Source organism: Myxine glutinosa, chromosome 7 (assembly GCF_964187855.1).
Source record: "Myxine glutinosa chromosome 7, kmMyxGlut1.1, whole genome shotgun sequence".
NCBI lineage: Eukaryota > Metazoa > Chordata > Myxini > Myxiniformes > Myxinidae > Myxine > Myxine glutinosa.
Genome location: NC_136267.1, coordinates 99,163,481 through 99,179,959, shown reverse-complemented (window position 1 = coordinate 99,179,959; position 16,479 = coordinate 99,163,481). Strand labels below are relative to the sequence as shown.

The window sequence follows — 16,479 nt, the reverse complement described above, 5'->3', positions numbered from 1 at the left end:
TTGGTGAAAGAAGGCCGAGGAGGAAGCAGCGCGCTGATTGTCAAGGTGCGACTGATGACGTCAGAGGCGGACTGCACGTTGAGTGGTGGAGAGCTAATAATATAAGCCTGTGGTGTTGGCTGGCAGGGATTGGAGGAGAAGCACTGAGGACATCACGACCCGACGTAAAAAACACGTCTGACTGGCATTTTCTCTCTTGCTCCATGGTCGATCTTGCGCTCTGTTCTTCTTCTGCTTGTTCTCCCGATCCTCGTGGCCTGCACGCGTTCTGGGTGACGGTGGATGGCTGTGCGCTGACGAGTCTCCTCCCTTGTCTTCAGGTTCAGGACTTCCCGAGCGATTGCGCGTGGACGAGGGCGGCCTGCCGCTGGAACACCACGAGGTCGGGGTGAGCAAGATGCCCGGTGAGGCCTAGCAGCGCGTGAGCGAGGCAGACTGAGGCCTACTTCCCACCAAGGCGGGGGCTGCGTCCGGATTCCCACACAGGGACGGGGGCCTGAGACAGGTCTTGACGAGGTGCCGGGACAGCTGATTGAGCTAAGTGCACGATAACCCACATGCATTTTATTTTCCAGTTTATTTTCATCCTTCGTCTGTGTAAGTCTGGTGTGGGGGACATCCTGTTTAGGATTATAGTTAGCATGCATTTTCTTGTTATCGGTATTTTTCATTTAATAAACCCTTTCGTTATTTTCTGTACATTTATAAATCCGTCTTGTTTGAGTTATTTTCCGCAGCTTCGGGAACTGCCGGCGGGACTACAGGTAAGCTATTGTAGAATTATAAAGATTTCTACAGGCAAAGAGTAGGCGAGTTATCGCCGGCATCACAATTGCATTGCATAGACTCTATTCTTTGATTTGAGAACTAAATGTATTCTCAAATCATTCAGTTTTAGCAAGAGAGTGAATATGGAGCAGGACGACAATCTGCCATCTGTGAGCTGACCATTTTCACCCCTGTGAAAAAGGCACAGAGGTAAAATGTTGACTCAATACGGGCCGGAGTACAAGACCCCATTATCTGTGAATGTGCACAGGGGTAGAATGGTGACCTTTCGGCTCAAACAATGACCTTTTTTCCCTCTTGCTGGGATCGCAATCTTGTGTAAACCTCTTGGTGTGCTCCATGAGAGGAACCAGATGGCCTTGGCGCCAGAAGGACTGCACTTAGCAAGTCTCGTGGTGACCCCGGATTCCAAGTGGAGAATATCAAAGGGAGTTGTGGCCAATATAACGAGACACTGTGCGAAGCTTGAGTCAGAGAATTCCCGACGCGTCGTGCTGTGTGTTTTGTGTGTAAAGGTTTAGTGTGTATTAGAGTTGGGTTTTCTCTCCGCAATACTGAATAAATATTTGAACAAAGTGAAGCCTTCTTAAGTCTTACATCGAGAAGTCTTCGACTAGACGTCTTTAAAGCTGCGACGTCACTCTTCAGCTTGCTCTTCTTCTCTTTCTTCCTCCGGTGCATATATATCAAGTCCGCATTTGATCGTTGCCTCGGAGTTAAAGCTAGCTTTGGCTATTCGTGATCCCTGTGGTGTTCACCTGGGGAATCACGCGACAACTGGTGCCAGGAGTGTGGGATTCGAGCCTAGCGGACATCTTGTGTTCGGGGGTTGCGAGATAGACACTGGCTGGGTGAAAATTGCGCCCAGTATTCGGATTAAAATAAATTTCATAGTACCAGGGTGTCAAATTTAGTAGTTAATTGGGGTGTACGAAGCGCAACATCACGTGTTGGGAAAATGTAAACATTTTTTTTTCTGAGGTAAAAGTTATATGCACGCGGGAGAACTACTTCCTCACAGCGGGTGGAAGGGGTGAGTGATATGGAAGACCAGGTTGGGAATGCTGAAGGCTCTGGAAGTGAGCCAGAAATAGGGGAATTGGAGGATAGTGGTGGAAAATGGATGCCCAAAATAATAAAATAGATGCCCACAGTAAACAAATAAATAAAAAAATGGTTGACCAGAGTGAACACATGAGGGGGATGGAAGAGCGATTGGAGCACAAAATTAATGACCAAACTGACAAAATTGATGGATGGACAAGTGAATTGAAGGAAGAACTACGTCCCACGTCGGTGAAGTGATGTGAGTTGACAAAGTGGAAGACGCAGGAAACATGGAAGAGTCGATAATATTTGCGAGTGGGTTGGAGACACACCCACACACCAGATTAGAAGTTAGTAGTTCGTTTATTTTTCAAGATATTCCGCTCACAAGGTTCAGACATATATAGTGGTGGCCATCTTGGATTTTGACATGGCGACCCAATTTTCAATAGCGTTCTTCCTTATGCCTAGATACAGTCGCGCACCAGATTAGAAGTGTTTATTTCTCAGGCTATTTCGCTCACAGGGTTCAGACATATATATGGTGGCGGCCATCTTGGATTTTGACGTGGCGACCCAATTTTCAATAGGGTTCTTCCATATGCCTAGTTGCACCCACACACCAAATTAGAATTCGGTCCTTCGCTTACGCATGCACGCACGCACACACGGACGGAGGGGAAAACCATAGTCCCCCCTTCGCTCCGCGGTGCGACGGGGGAGAACAAAAGAATGGTGCCAATGGGGGCACAGGAGAAGCCATGGGTGGCAGACTTTGAAGCAAAACAGGGGGTGTTGACAGAGGGAATGGAAGAGTGTGAGACCCAAGCTGATGTGCTTCAGGCACAGGAGGGGGGAAATTTGATTACGGAATGTTTGGAGGTAAATGGGGAGTGTTCAAATGTAAATAGGGGAAACTCAAATGTAAATGGGGAATGTTTGTTAAAGGAAGACCTGGAAGGCTATCGGGCTGGTGTGGATGCCGGAATGCACCAACAGGAGGAATTTGAATTTTTACAGCACCTGGGCAGTGGTGCGGAGCAACAGGAGGTAGAAGTATTGGAGGTCCGTGTTACAGAACCGGAGCATGTGTATATAGATGAAGACCTGTCAGGGCCGCAATTGATTGGGGATGATGATGAAAATAATGATTTGACACCGGCTGGACACCTGGGACAATACCATCGAGGAGGAGGTTGCTCAGGTCCAACAGGGTCTGGAGGATGAGGTGAGTCGGTCAGTTGATGAGATTGAAGTGACCGAGGGGACCCTCACCATGAACAACAATTTGGTACAGGAGGCTCCGAAACTGAATACCCAGTTGAGGGGGTGGGGAGGGGTGTTTTGGCCCTGAGATGGATTCGGATGTGGAAGAGTCGCGAGATACAGCCTTGGAAAAACTGGTACCCGTAGGGAATTTGGAACAGCTGCAGGGAGGGGCAGAACAACCTGAGGAAGGGGTTGTCACCTGCAGCTGCGGTTATTGGACACACGAGGCCAAATTTTTTTAAAGGAAAGCTAAAATTAAATTGCAATGGGAATTCAATTTGGCACAGCCTTGGAGGGAGTTGGTCCCCGGGCTGTGGAATTCGGACCAGGAGAGGTCATTGGTGTCGGCCTCTGGGAAAAATTTCCCCTTTCGAAATTGGTCTATGCCAGCCAGGTGGGGGGCTGTGCTGGCAGGATTTGGACATGGGGTCCGACCATGGACTTGCCGCTGGAACACCACGAGGCCGGCGTGAGCGAGACGCCCGGTGAGGCCTAGCAGCGCATGAGTGAGGCAGACTGAGGCCTACTTCCCACCAAGGCAGAGACCACGTTTGGACTCCCGCGCAGGAACGGGGGCCTGAGACGGGTCTTGATGAGGTGCCGGGACAACCGATTGAGCTAAGTGCACGATAACCCACACGTATTTTATTTTCCAGTTTATTTTCATCCTTCGTCTTTGTGTAAGTCTGGTGTGGGGGACGTCCCGTTTAGGATTATAGTTAGCGCGCATTTTCTTATTATTGGTATTTTTCATTTAATAAACCCTTTCGTTATTTTCTGTACATTTATAAATCCGTTTAGTTTGAGTTATTTTCCACAGGTTCGGTAACCGTCGTCGGGACCACAGGTAAACTCTTCAGCTTGCTCTTCTTCTCTTTCTTCCTCCGGCGCATCTATCTATAATTCCAGTAATCTCTGTCTGTACGTTTGTACGTTTGTACGTCTGTACGTCTGTTTGTCTGTGACCGCTGTTTCTCGACAACCACGGGTCCGATATACTTTTAACTTGCCAGGTATATTGCTGGGGACCCGAGGATGTGCCTTTTCAAGGTTTCATATTAATCGGACAATTACTTACCGAGCTATGTCCAAAAAACGATTCAACCAATCAGAGAGCAGCGAACTATCGCGTGTGCCGAACGTGGCGGACACACTCTGCCTCGGATGGCACATTTGAGAGCGTATTCATTTATTTCACGTTTGCAAACTATGTTGGCGTTAAACTATGTTTTAAAACTAATAAAAACGAATTTGCGATTCATTCGCTTTCCTGCGCGTTTGTGCACGCGATGGCGATTTCTTTACCAAACTCCGGAAGCCGTTCGCTTTGGACCAAACCATTTCATGTAAATAGAGGGGGGGGATTGTCACTGTACTCACAAGCCGTTCGCTTTGGACCAAACCATTTCATGTAAATAGAGGGGGGGGATATAATTTTAGATATAGATATAGTACGGGCAATGCCCTAGTATACATAAAGTCCGCATTTGATCGCCGCCTCAGAGTTAAAGCTTGCTTTGGCTATTTGTGATCCCTGTGGTGTTCACCTGGGGAATCACGCGACAATATTATATTGTTTGCACACATATGTATGACATGTTGTAAAGTTGTGTGTTGTATGCACACATTGTGCGTGACATGACATGTTGCACATATTTTATATACACACACACACACTGTAATAGTCTCACAATGCCTTTGGGAAAGACTAATAAAACCTACCAGCAAGACCCATCACAGATGCTTGGACGAAGATATTCCTGCCCACAAGATGCTCCAACGTACCTTGTGTAGTCAGCTTATCCTTACAAATGGTAATATCACCTCTACCATTTTCAATCTGAAAACACAACGGCACACAACAAGGATGATGCACCCATAAACTTAACAGGTGGTGTTGCCTTATCTGTCTCACTGATAGAGGGTGACAGACCATGGCTTCAACTCCCATCTAACAATTTGGGACTCAATGGGTCCTCTCAAATGCCAATTACTCTATTATATCCTTTCCAGGAGCCGACATGCATTGTATGGTGTGGTGGACAATACCTATAGTAATCCCACTTTGTTCAAAGTTAACCCACCACAAAATCCACCCGCTTTGTTAAAACCACCACACAATCAAAACACTTTGTTCAAATCCAATTTTAAACCCACCAAAGTGGCCCTAATGACAAATTTCCCACTGCTCGGCCTGCTGGTCGCATCCTATAACTTGGACACGGCCCTCATAATTTGGTGGCTCTCAGTCGTTCAGCAGGCCCCAATGCTCTGTGCCTTCCTACAATAATTCTTCTCATGCTCAGGCCACACTCCCAGCACACAAACCACACGTTTGCGCATCCACTATCAATTCCACTACCAATTTGCCTTGCCCAATGACCAACAGCTTCACAGTTTCCATTTTCCAAACCTTTTAACCCATCTGCTTGGCCTACTACTAACTGAAGGCACCCTCCAGTAGGGGCGTTGCTCTCCATACCACTTTTCACACCACTCTCTCCTCAAACCATGCACACCTAAAATTCCCCATTCACTCGACATCAGCAGATTGGCCACACCTACTTTACTCATCCTAAATTCTGCCCATAGCAAGAAGAGGGAAGAGGTGAAAGGCATCCCTAGCATGATTGATCAGCCATCAAATTGAAGCCAATTCAGCCTTTCCTTGAAAAACTCTCGAAAATTTCCTCCATTTTCCCAAATACTCAACACGTCCCAAATTCCAACTTCCCATATAATTTAACACATCAGTTTTCCACGGTCCTACATTCCCTCTGCTACTATCATCCATTCATTAACACTGCCCTTAGTCATCTAACAAGGCCCCATTACCCTGAGCCCTGCTGGCTTTTTTGGCTCTGTCACTGCTCCTGGGTCCTAGGTGGGCCCTGAGCCTGATAACATTGCCCATAGTGACCCCCACTTGTCCTCCATGGCTCGCAGAACTAAAACGGCCAGACCTACTGACTCACACCTTTCTTGCAGGGCTCGTGGGTCCAGAACAGCCACTTCCACGAGCCACCATCTTTCCTCCTGGTCCTCTGCTGAGCACAAGGATGCTGTAGATAACGGCATCAGCCCCCCGAGCTTTCCTTCTCAGAGCTGAGGCAAAGCAAGCACCCTCCTTCTCTGCAAAGTTCTACCCTGCCTAAAATATAACCTGTCAGTTTTTATCCCTTTGACTGGGGTGTTTCTCCTCACACTGCTCAAACTCAGTGCACTCTCCCATGCACACACCCTGAGTCTTAACTCAGGTCAGGGTCGGCGTCATGGGGGGGCTTTCGCGGGCCATGCCCCCCCCCCAAATGAGTTATTGTGCCCCCCCCCCCCACCCCCACCCGCAGGCCAAGCCTTTGGCGACAAACTTTGCGTTTTATTAATTGATTTATATTTATCATATTAAAAATGAAAATGTTTTCGCTAAATGAAATGAAATAAAAACAAAAATAAGAAAATAAAAAAACACACCCTGTTGGTCATATTTGTATCAGGTCACATTTGAGGAAGTAGTATGCTCATTGGTCTGGTGTTTGACCTATGACCTACTTGTTTGATTTGTTGTCATTACTTCAAGATAAGCACGCGCATACGTAGTTAGCATTAGCAAGTCAGATGGCGCTTGGCGCCAAAAATGTTTCAGTGAGAGCAAGCAACTATCAGACTGCACTTCGAAAAGAAATGGCTTTAAGAAAATGGCTATATCCTACGGTGCTGCTTCTTCAAGGCCTCCTCCAGCTTCACCAACGGAAGAGGGAGCAAATGCGCCCAGCACGGCCACCTCTGAAGAGCAAGAGCCTCATTCTGCGAGCAGCCAAGATGCACCTGCTAGCGTAAGCGCGAGCTGTGGAAGACTACCCATAGTCATAGATGACCTCAGGACTGACCAGCCCACCCAAATCGTCTTACAACAGTACCCTGCCAGCATTTTCAGTGGTAGGAAGCGTTCATTTGTCTCCGCTTGGTATCACAACCGAGACTGGCTTGAATACAGTGTCAAGGCAGATACAGCATTTTGTTTTTGCTGTCGGCTGTCTAGCGCCACTCGGAGGTCTCGGACACTGGATGCCTTTGTGAGTGTGGGCTTTCGTAACTGGAAAAATGCTTTGGAGAGAGATCGGGGATTTCATAAACACGAATCTTCAAAGGAGCATCATATCTCTTGCTATACACTGTGGAAGGAGCGGGAGAGGTGTGTCAATGCTGGAAAGGAGATTTCAACACTTGTCAACGCAGACCAACGACGAAAGAACAGGTATTATGTTTCCTCTCTCGTCGATGTTGTCGGATTTTTGGCGGAAAACCAGTTGCCTTTACGAGTGAAGATAGAGGCTTTTGATAACATGTCGGAGGGGGGGGGGGGGGGTGGACTTTTCCTCTCCTTACTGGACTATACGATTAAAAAGGACCCTGAATTGGCTGATGTTGTGAAAACGATCCCTCGCAACGCCACATACACCTGTCACGACATGCAAAATGAACTCATAAGTACACTCAGCACTGTGGTGACAGGCTATAGTGGAGGAAGTAGGCGATGTAGTAAGTTCAGGAATCTCCTTTAATCAAGTTGTTTATTAAAGACGATACCAAGCTCTCACAGAGCACACGGCCATCATGACGAGCCGCCATTAACCACTGAAGCCACGCCCCCAGACGTCACCACGCAGTACGTAGTACCAATCACAACATCTCCCTTTCATTGAAATTATTATGTTTGCATGCAACAAAACACTACTAAACTAAATCAAAATAATAAACACAATCAGACACAACTTGAACCACACATAGATGGGATATGGGGTTACTGTTATAACTCTTAACCAAAATGTAATTACTGCTCAGTATGATTAGCTAAAACAAAGAAAACACAGAATCATTCCAATCAATGCATTGTCTCTGCACCAATATTACAAGGGCTGATTTCTGGTGGTCGTTATTCACTATCACGATATCTCAATGGTTTTCGAATCACACGGCCTGATCTGGTCGAGTACAGAGAGTTGTCCGGCCTTGTTGTCTCAGCACTCTCGTCATCCTTGGAGCTGGAGCAGCCATTAGTTTCCATTGCTGAAGCGTCGTTGTTGAAATGTACGTGTCGAGCAGTTGGTAGACTTTGATGTGTTGGTTGGGTCGGTTCGTCCTTCCACTTGGCGCCACAATCGGGTGGATGAAGTTCACGCAAGTGTGCCCTGGTTCTTCGAAGATGCGTCCCATTAGGCATCTGTACTATATACGAGCGGGGTTCATTACAGCGAGCCACAACTTTCCCGGGGTACCATTGGTGCATGTCCTTGTTCAGAATCCGAACCCGATGTCCAATAGCCAATTCAGGTAGTTCCGGCCCAGCTGTTCTGTTGTATTGCTTCGCCATCTGGTCTCCACGTTCCTTCAATCGTTCCTGAATTTCCTGATTTATAAATTGGTAGGTTGGTGCGTAGGTAGGTTGGTTTATAAATTGGTAGGTTGGTGCAAGACGACTTGGTAGGTTGGTGCGTATGGGCCGGTTGAACAGCATTCGCTTTGACTTGGGAGGTGGGAATCTACAGGTGTGCACCTCAGGTGTTGTAGTGCAATATCTATGTCACTCCCTGATCTAATACACTTTTTGATCATGTTCTTCACTGTTTGAACTTGTCTCTCAACCAATCCATTACTGCGTGGATACCTCGGCGATGTTGTTGTGTGACGTGTGTTTTACATTCCATTTGGTACACATATCACGGTATGGCTTACCCACATATTGAGGTCCATTGTCCGATATGATCTCCAGAGGTGGGCCGAACATACTGAAACATTCCGATGTGGCCTTGGCTACTGCACTGCTCGTCGTGTATTCCATTCTCTTCACAACTGGGTACTTGGTGTAATAATCCGTCACCAAGAGGTAGGTCTGCCCGTGTAGCTCACACATATCACTGGCTACCTTTGTCCATGGTACCACTGGCATCTCATGAGCTATCATAGCCTCACGCCTTTGTTCTGGTTGGTTCTCTTGACATGCCTTACATGTTCTGACAGCTCTCTCAATGTCCAGATATATACTTGGCCAGTAAACACATTCGCATGCTAGACGTTTTGTCTTTTCGATCCCCATGTGCGCCTCATGGAGCTGGTCGAGGATATCCTTCCGTAGCTGCTCTGGAATTAGTACCTGTCGACCTTTGAAGAGAACACCGTCACAAATACCAATTTCATCACGGTATGGCCAGTACGGACGTAGGTCCACAGGCAGCTCTGTAATCCTAGCAGGCCACCCTCCATGAACAACCTGCTGCAATGCTCGAAAGGTTCTATCAGCCTTTCCACACTCTCTGAGTTGGTCCTGTTTCCTTGAGCTGAAATCAATGAGGTCAAAGCGATGATGATCATCCACATCATCAAGCTCAATACCATCTACCCGTGTGTCCAACTGCAGTTCCTGATTGTTCCCTGGGTTCGGTAGCCTCGACAGCGTGTCTGATAGCATCATCTCACGGCCGGCCTTATACTCCAGATCAAAATCGTAGCCTTGGATTTTCACAAGAAGGTGCTGAAGCCGTGGAGGGGCGCTTGTAAGCGGTTTGCTGATGATCATGACCAATGGTTTGTGGTCTGTGTATACATTGAAGCGTTTCCCAAACACATAAGTATGGAACTTCTGTATGCCAGCAACAAGGGCCAGGGTTTCTCATTCAATGTTTGAATATGCAGACTGAGTGGGTGTCAGAGTACGTGACGCAAAAGCAACAGGCTTGTCATCCTGCAAAAGGCATGCACCCAGTCCCTTCTGTGACGCATCTACTTCCAAAACTGTCTCCTTGTCATGATGATAGTATGTTAGACAGGCGTCTGCATCAACACTCTGTTTCAGTTGCTCAAATGCAAACTGATGGTCTTCCTGCCACATGAATGGCACTCCATTCTTCAGTAAATCTCGGAGGGGTGCCACTTTGTCCGCAAAGTGGGGAATATGTGGTGACAGATAGCTCATCAGTCCAATGAATCGGCTCAAGTCTTCCTTATCCTGCGGTGACGGCATCTTCCGGATGTCGCAGATCTTCCCAGGATCAGGTGAGATTCCTTGTTTGCTGTAGATCGAGCCGAAGAAGTTGATACGGTCGGTCTTGATGATACATTTCAAAGATTTGAAAACCAGACCCTCTCTTCGTGCTACTTTCATCAGGTTCAGAAGATTACGATCATGCTCCTCTTCAGTTCGTCCTGATACCGCCACATAATCGGAGATACCAATACAGCCTTGTGCTTGCTCGAGTATGCGGTCCATGGCTTGCTGGAACAGATCCTGGCTGACACATAACCCAAAAGGCAATCTCTTGAAGCACCAGCGCCCAAAACGTGTGCGGAATGTGGTCAAATCCTGGCTTTCCTCGTCCAGATGCACAGCCCAATAACCAGCCCGAGCATCTAATTTTGAGAATATTGTGGCGTCAGCAAATTCTGGGTTCAGCTCGTCTAATGTTGGTATTTTATGTGGACACCTCTTCAGCCAAGAGTTTAGGCGTTTCGGATCGAGACATACTCTTAAGCTCCCATCTTTCTTTACACTATTACAGATGGAAGAGCACCAATCCGTATGATAGTCCACTTTCCTGATGATACCCTGTTTTTCCATTTTCATTAGTTCCTCCTTCAACTTCCCTTTGATGTGAACACTACACTTCCTTGGTGCGTCAATCGATGCCTTTGCATCAGGCTTTAGATGAAGCCTCACTTTTCCTTTAAAATTCCCAATGCAGTCAAACCTGTCCGGGAACAGCCTTTTCAAATCATCCACGGAATTCACCTTGTAGGCCTGTTCCTCATGGCGCATTGGTTTCGGAATCCTTGATGCTGGAGGTGCAGCCTTCAGCAATGTCCTCCGTTGCCCAGCAATGCTGTTTATGGTGACGATGTTGAGCCGTTCACATGCTGGTAGTCCAAGTACTGCAGGTCCAGGTACTTCAACCAAATATAACCTGTACTTGAACCAATCTGAGTCTTTATATCGACACAAAAGCTTGAGGGTTCTGTGGAAGTGTAACTCAGTGTAACTTATTGAGTAAAGACTGGTAACGATTTCGTAAATGGATGCCAAGAATGTGCACGCACATGGTAATCTCTTGTCCACCTGGTCACAGCCCCTGGCTGGAGCACCCCCCCTATCGTTTGGTAAATGGAACTCGCAGCAGGGGGGGAGCGAGCTGATGCCAGGACTTGGTGCATGCATGACCTCGGGGCATTAGCGGAGAAAGGATTAACATTCAGCGGACAGGGGATTAACTCTAGTTTGTCCATATAAACCAGAGCAAACGTTGAGTCAAGGAGACTTGTGACCAGAAGCTCTGACCGACGGACCGGACGAGCACTCATCATCAGACCCTCTGCCCGACGGGAGTGGCAGAGGAACATCGGCCGAACGAGAAGGACCATGCGAAAAGAGTTAACCTGGTCCATTGAATTAAGCGGTATTATTTGGTAATTGGAATGAAGTGAATAACCAGTTAATAAACCAGACCTTTTGTAAAACCTGTGTCCGGTCATTGGAGTCTTGAGTCTCCCCCACTACTTCCCCTACAATTCCATGACACTTGATCTCACTGCCATTGTAAGCAGTGAGCTTGGTCCCACCAAGCGGAGTCAGTTTTGACATCCATTTGTTTCCATACATGTCCTTCACAATACGCATTGGCAAAGTATTCCCTGACGCACCTGTATCCACTTTCAACTGCAGTTTGTATACACCTTTCATGTCAGGGCATACAATGTTCAATAATGTGTACACTTCATCCCTCGTCTCCTTCATACACAGTGCGGATACCCTGATCACGTGAAACGGCTTGATGTGTTCATATGCCTCAGTGTCACTTTCGTAACTGTCTTCATCGCCTTCAGTACAATACCCTGACACTTCATTCACCGAGGTCCCATTATTGTTACTTCCCCGAAGCATACCTCTCAACTTGCTTCTGCTGACGCCACGGCCTCTTCCACTCATGGCAGGATGGCGGCTCCACTCGTATCCATCAGCATATCTCGTGCTTCGTTTGGGATTTTCACAACAACGGGCCCAGTGTCCCAGTTCACCACAATACTTACAATAATCATTGTATGCTGGGCAGTTCCGTGGTGGATGTGATAGTCCACACCTTTCGCACTTTTGTCGATGTGTCATGGCATTCACAGACGATGAAGGCCCTTCCATCTTCTGGATGGCCTGCTTTTCGATTACCATTGCTTCGTACTTGCGTCCCTCACTTAAAACCAGGTCCATGTCGTACCTGACCTCCTGGTCGAGCAGATGCTTTTGAAAATCATCATGTGGGGTGCTCACATCAACTCGATAATCTGTTCCGAGAGTTCTGCTTCGCAGAAATTGCACAACCTTCCCTTCCGTCGGCATCGGTTGACGAAATCATCAATGGACTCTCCTTCTTGCTGCCAGAATCTCATCATTTCCAGCCGGTGAATCCGAAAGTTTACATGAATGTCCAACTGATCCTCGAATAATTTATATAATTTATCCGGATCCTTTTTATCATCCTCACTCAGAGTCGATGCATTGATCCGCCTCAGTCCTTCGTCTCCCACAGCAATCTGAATCTTGATGGCCTGCCTGGCTTTAGTATCGATGCCCTTGTCCGATAGCACCAAATTCATTCATTGCTTGAATAACTTGAACTTGAAGGTCTCCGCCAGCTCCGAGCTGGACCAGTCCATTGTCGGGAACTTCGCCATGTTGAAAAAACACGGAACGTGCTGCCGTGGTAATCCGTGAAGAAAACAAGACCAAACGTCAAACTGCTTGTTGATCTTCACGATCCCACCGCTGCCACCATGTAGTAAGTTCAGGAATCTCCTTTAATCAAGTTGTTTATTAAAGACGATACCAAGCTCTCACAGAGCACACGGCCATCATGACGAGCCGCCATTAACCACTGAAGCCATGCCCCCAGACGTCACCACGCAGTACGTAGTACCAATCACAACAGGCGACTCCTATTACACTTTGAAAGTAGATGGAACCCGTGACCCCACTGGGAGTGAAAATATAGTGTGGGGGCAGTGTGTGTGTGTGTGTGTGTGTGTGTGTGTGTGTGTGTGTGTGTGTGTGTGTGTGTGTGTGTGTGTGTGTGTGTGTGTGTGTGTGTGTGTGTGTGTGTGTGTGTGACTTTGCGTGACTTTGCAGCATTTTTTAAAATTGTAACTGGGTAGGTGTGTTGACTGTTGACGGCAAACTCTTATTATCAAGCCTTTACATCATAGATTCAGTTCTGAACGGCAGTTTGTGCCCCCCCCCCCCCCCCTAATGCAGCATGTTACCCTAATGCCCCACGATTAGATTTGTTCTGATGCCGACTCTGACTCAGGTACCATTTGTCTTGACACTAATCTCCTCCTCTCTGTCATGGGTGTGTGAGACCATGTACCTGGTGAAGTCTGCCTGCTCCTCCAGCCATTTACACCTTTCTGCCAGGTTTCTGCACCTGATTCTGTCCACCAGATGTTCCTTCTGGGCCTTTTCCCACCTTCCACTTTAATTCCCACAGCTCCCAGGCACACAACCATTTCCTCCTCTGATTATACCTCTGGTGTGGTGGCAACACAACCACTGTGGTCATTACTGCACTTTCCATGGCTCCTTCCACACTACACCACATGTCTCAATGCTTCTGCACCCTGCAGTCCTCTCCTCTGTAAATCTGGTGGTCTCTAACACACTGCACCACATGTGCTCCACATTGCCTTCCAAGGGCTCCAATACACTGCTCAGGGTTCTATCATGCATTCCTGGGGCTCTATCCTGCCGTCCTGGTGCTCTACTGTGCCTGCTACAGGCTTTGCTATGCCCTCCTCAGGCTCTGCAATCACACTTCACACAGGGTCTGCACTGATACTCTCACCCCAGGGTCTCTGCTCTCAATTTCCACTGGGTAAATACCTCCATCCACCACAGGGTTTGCACTCTTACCACAGTTATTTTATTAACACTCACAACGGGGGCATTCACTTTTGTCTTTGCCATGTGGGACTTTTGTCTTTGCCACGTGGGACTTTTGTCTTTGCCACGTGGGACTTTTGTCTTTGCCACGTGGGACTTTTGTCTTTGCCACGTGGGACTTTTGTCTTTGCCACGTGGGACTTTTGTCTTTGCCATGTGGGACTTTTGTCTTTTTGCAACGTGGGACTTTTGTCTTTGCCATGTGGGACTTTTGTCTTTGCCATGTGGGACTTTTGTCTTTGCCACGTGGGACTTTTGTCTTTGCCACGTGGGACTTTTGTCTTTGCAACGTGGGACTTTTGTCTTTGCCACGTGGGACTTTTGACTTTGCCACGTGGGACTTTTGTCTTTGCCACGTGGGACTTTTATCTTTGCCACGTGTGACTTTTCTCTTTGCCACGTGGGACTTTTCTCTTTGCCACGTAGGACTTGTTCTTTGCCAACTGGGACATTTAGCTATGCTACCAACCAAGATGAGCAGAACCTGAAAAATATCGTGGCGATGCAGTTGCCCTGAAACAACGTGCAAATGCCTCATGGAAGGCAAATCTAACAGAAGTAAATCTTCGTTCCTTTCACAAAGATCAAAACAAGTGTGTGGCTACCCTCAGGAAAGCCGGGAAACAATAAATCTCTACTCTCAAGACTGAACTCTCAAACCTGTCTCCCTCCTCCAAATCCTAGTGGTGTCTGGTCAAATCTGTTTCTAGTCTCCGTTCCCCCTCCATCTCCTCCCTTACCTCAAACGGCTACACAGCTGACATGGCACATGAAAAAGCCAAATGCCTCAACTCTGTGTTTGCCTCAAAATCTTGTGTCCCAAACCCATCTCTCTCTGTACCCACCTTACCCAGTCGAACCCAGCTGTTCCTGAACTCTGTGTCCTTCTCTCCTGACAAGGTGGAGAAGTTTCTGTCAAACCTTGACTGATTCTGCAACTGGTCCAGATGGCATCAGCCCATGGGTCCTAAAATCCTGCTCTGCTGCTCTATCTCACCCTCTCTCTGGTCTCTTCACCCTCTCTTTTGCTCAAGATCATCTGCCATCTGCTTGGAAATCAGCAAACATTACCGCTTTACACAAAAAGGTGCAAAAAGAGATCCATGCAACTATAGACCAATCAGCCTGCTCCCAATCATCAGCAAGGTCATGGAATCCATCATTGCTTCTGATATTAAATCCTTCCTCTTCTCCAATGGCTTGATATCTGATCATCAATTTGGATTCAGACAAGGTCATTCTACTCTGGGCATGCTGCTTCTGCTGTCTCAACAATGGATGGAGGTCCTTAATGCCAAGCAGGAAATCAGAGCTGTTTCCCTTGATATATCACGTGCCTTCGATATGGTCTGGCACCCCGCTCTGCTCACCAAACTCTCCTATTATGGTATCCATGGAAATCTCCACACATGGCTTGCGGACTTCCTCTCCAGTCACAGTCAACGTGTAGCCCTGAATGGATTTCTCTCCTCTTCCCTTCCTGTTCAGGCTGGAGTTCCCCCAAGGCATTGTTCTGGGCCCTGTGCTTTTTCTGGTCTTCATCAATGATCTCTCTGATGCTCTGGAAAACCCTCTCTATATCTTTGCTGATGACTCCACTCTCTGCTGCTCCATATCTCAACCTTCGGCATGCAGCAGCCTCCTCACTCTCTGCAGACCTGGATAACATCACAAACTGGTCAAATAAGTGGAACATAGCAACTGTGCAGCTCATTACATTGGAGAGACTTCTAAGAGATTAAAAACAAGGCTACACGAGCATCAGTTAGCCTTACGTAGGAAGGACCCTCTCTCCCAGGTCGCAACACACAGCATCAAACAAGACCATCAATTTATGTTTAGTGTGGAGGAGGTGATAGGACAAGCGAACAACCAAGTGTCCAGACAATTGCAGGAGGCCTGGTATTCAAATGAAAATTCAATTAACAGACATGTTGAATCTGCATATGGCGAATCCGTGCATGTCACGGTTAGAAAGTAGAAACCCTCACGTCATTACCTCATTCATATTTAAAATCAATATCTCTATTTTCATTCCAAACAGCATCGTTCCAATCATACATTAATACTACTAGCAACGGTACCCGCCCTATGGGCAGGGCTTCAATTGGGAAGCCCAAATGAAAAGGAAAAATATCGGAAATTGAAGGCTTTTTTTATTTTAAACGATTCATATAAACATCCGTTGAATCATATCACACGCAAATCATAAAAATCTAAACAGTACATGGCGCCCATTTTGAAAAAAGATTGAATTCTGCAAAACGGAAGCGGCCGCTACACGTCTTTCTCAGTCGCACGTTTGTGTGAAGAGTGCGCACCAAATCTGTAACACGGAAGTGGCCACTACACCTGTTTCTCAGTCGCTTTGCACACGCTGCCATGTTACTTCGGAG

General features: G+C 47.2%; 2 protein-coding genes across 2 annotated transcripts in view; both read right to left on the bottom strand.

The window, feature by feature from the left end:
- LOC137431468 (complement C3) overlaps positions 1-16,479 on the bottom strand; it is a 613,976-nt gene that overhangs the window by 423,358 nt on the left and 174,139 nt on the right. The window lies entirely within an intron of this gene.
- LOC144892971 (complement C3-like) overlaps positions 1-16,479 on the bottom strand; it is a 60,342-nt gene that overhangs the window by 34,397 nt on the left and 9,466 nt on the right. Inside the window, exon 4 of the mRNA XM_078782040.1 lies at positions 4,828-4,945. Coding sequence (XP_078638166.1) covers positions 4,828-4,945 — 118 coding nt within the window. The remainder of the gene's footprint in view (positions 1-4,827; positions 4,946-16,479) is intronic.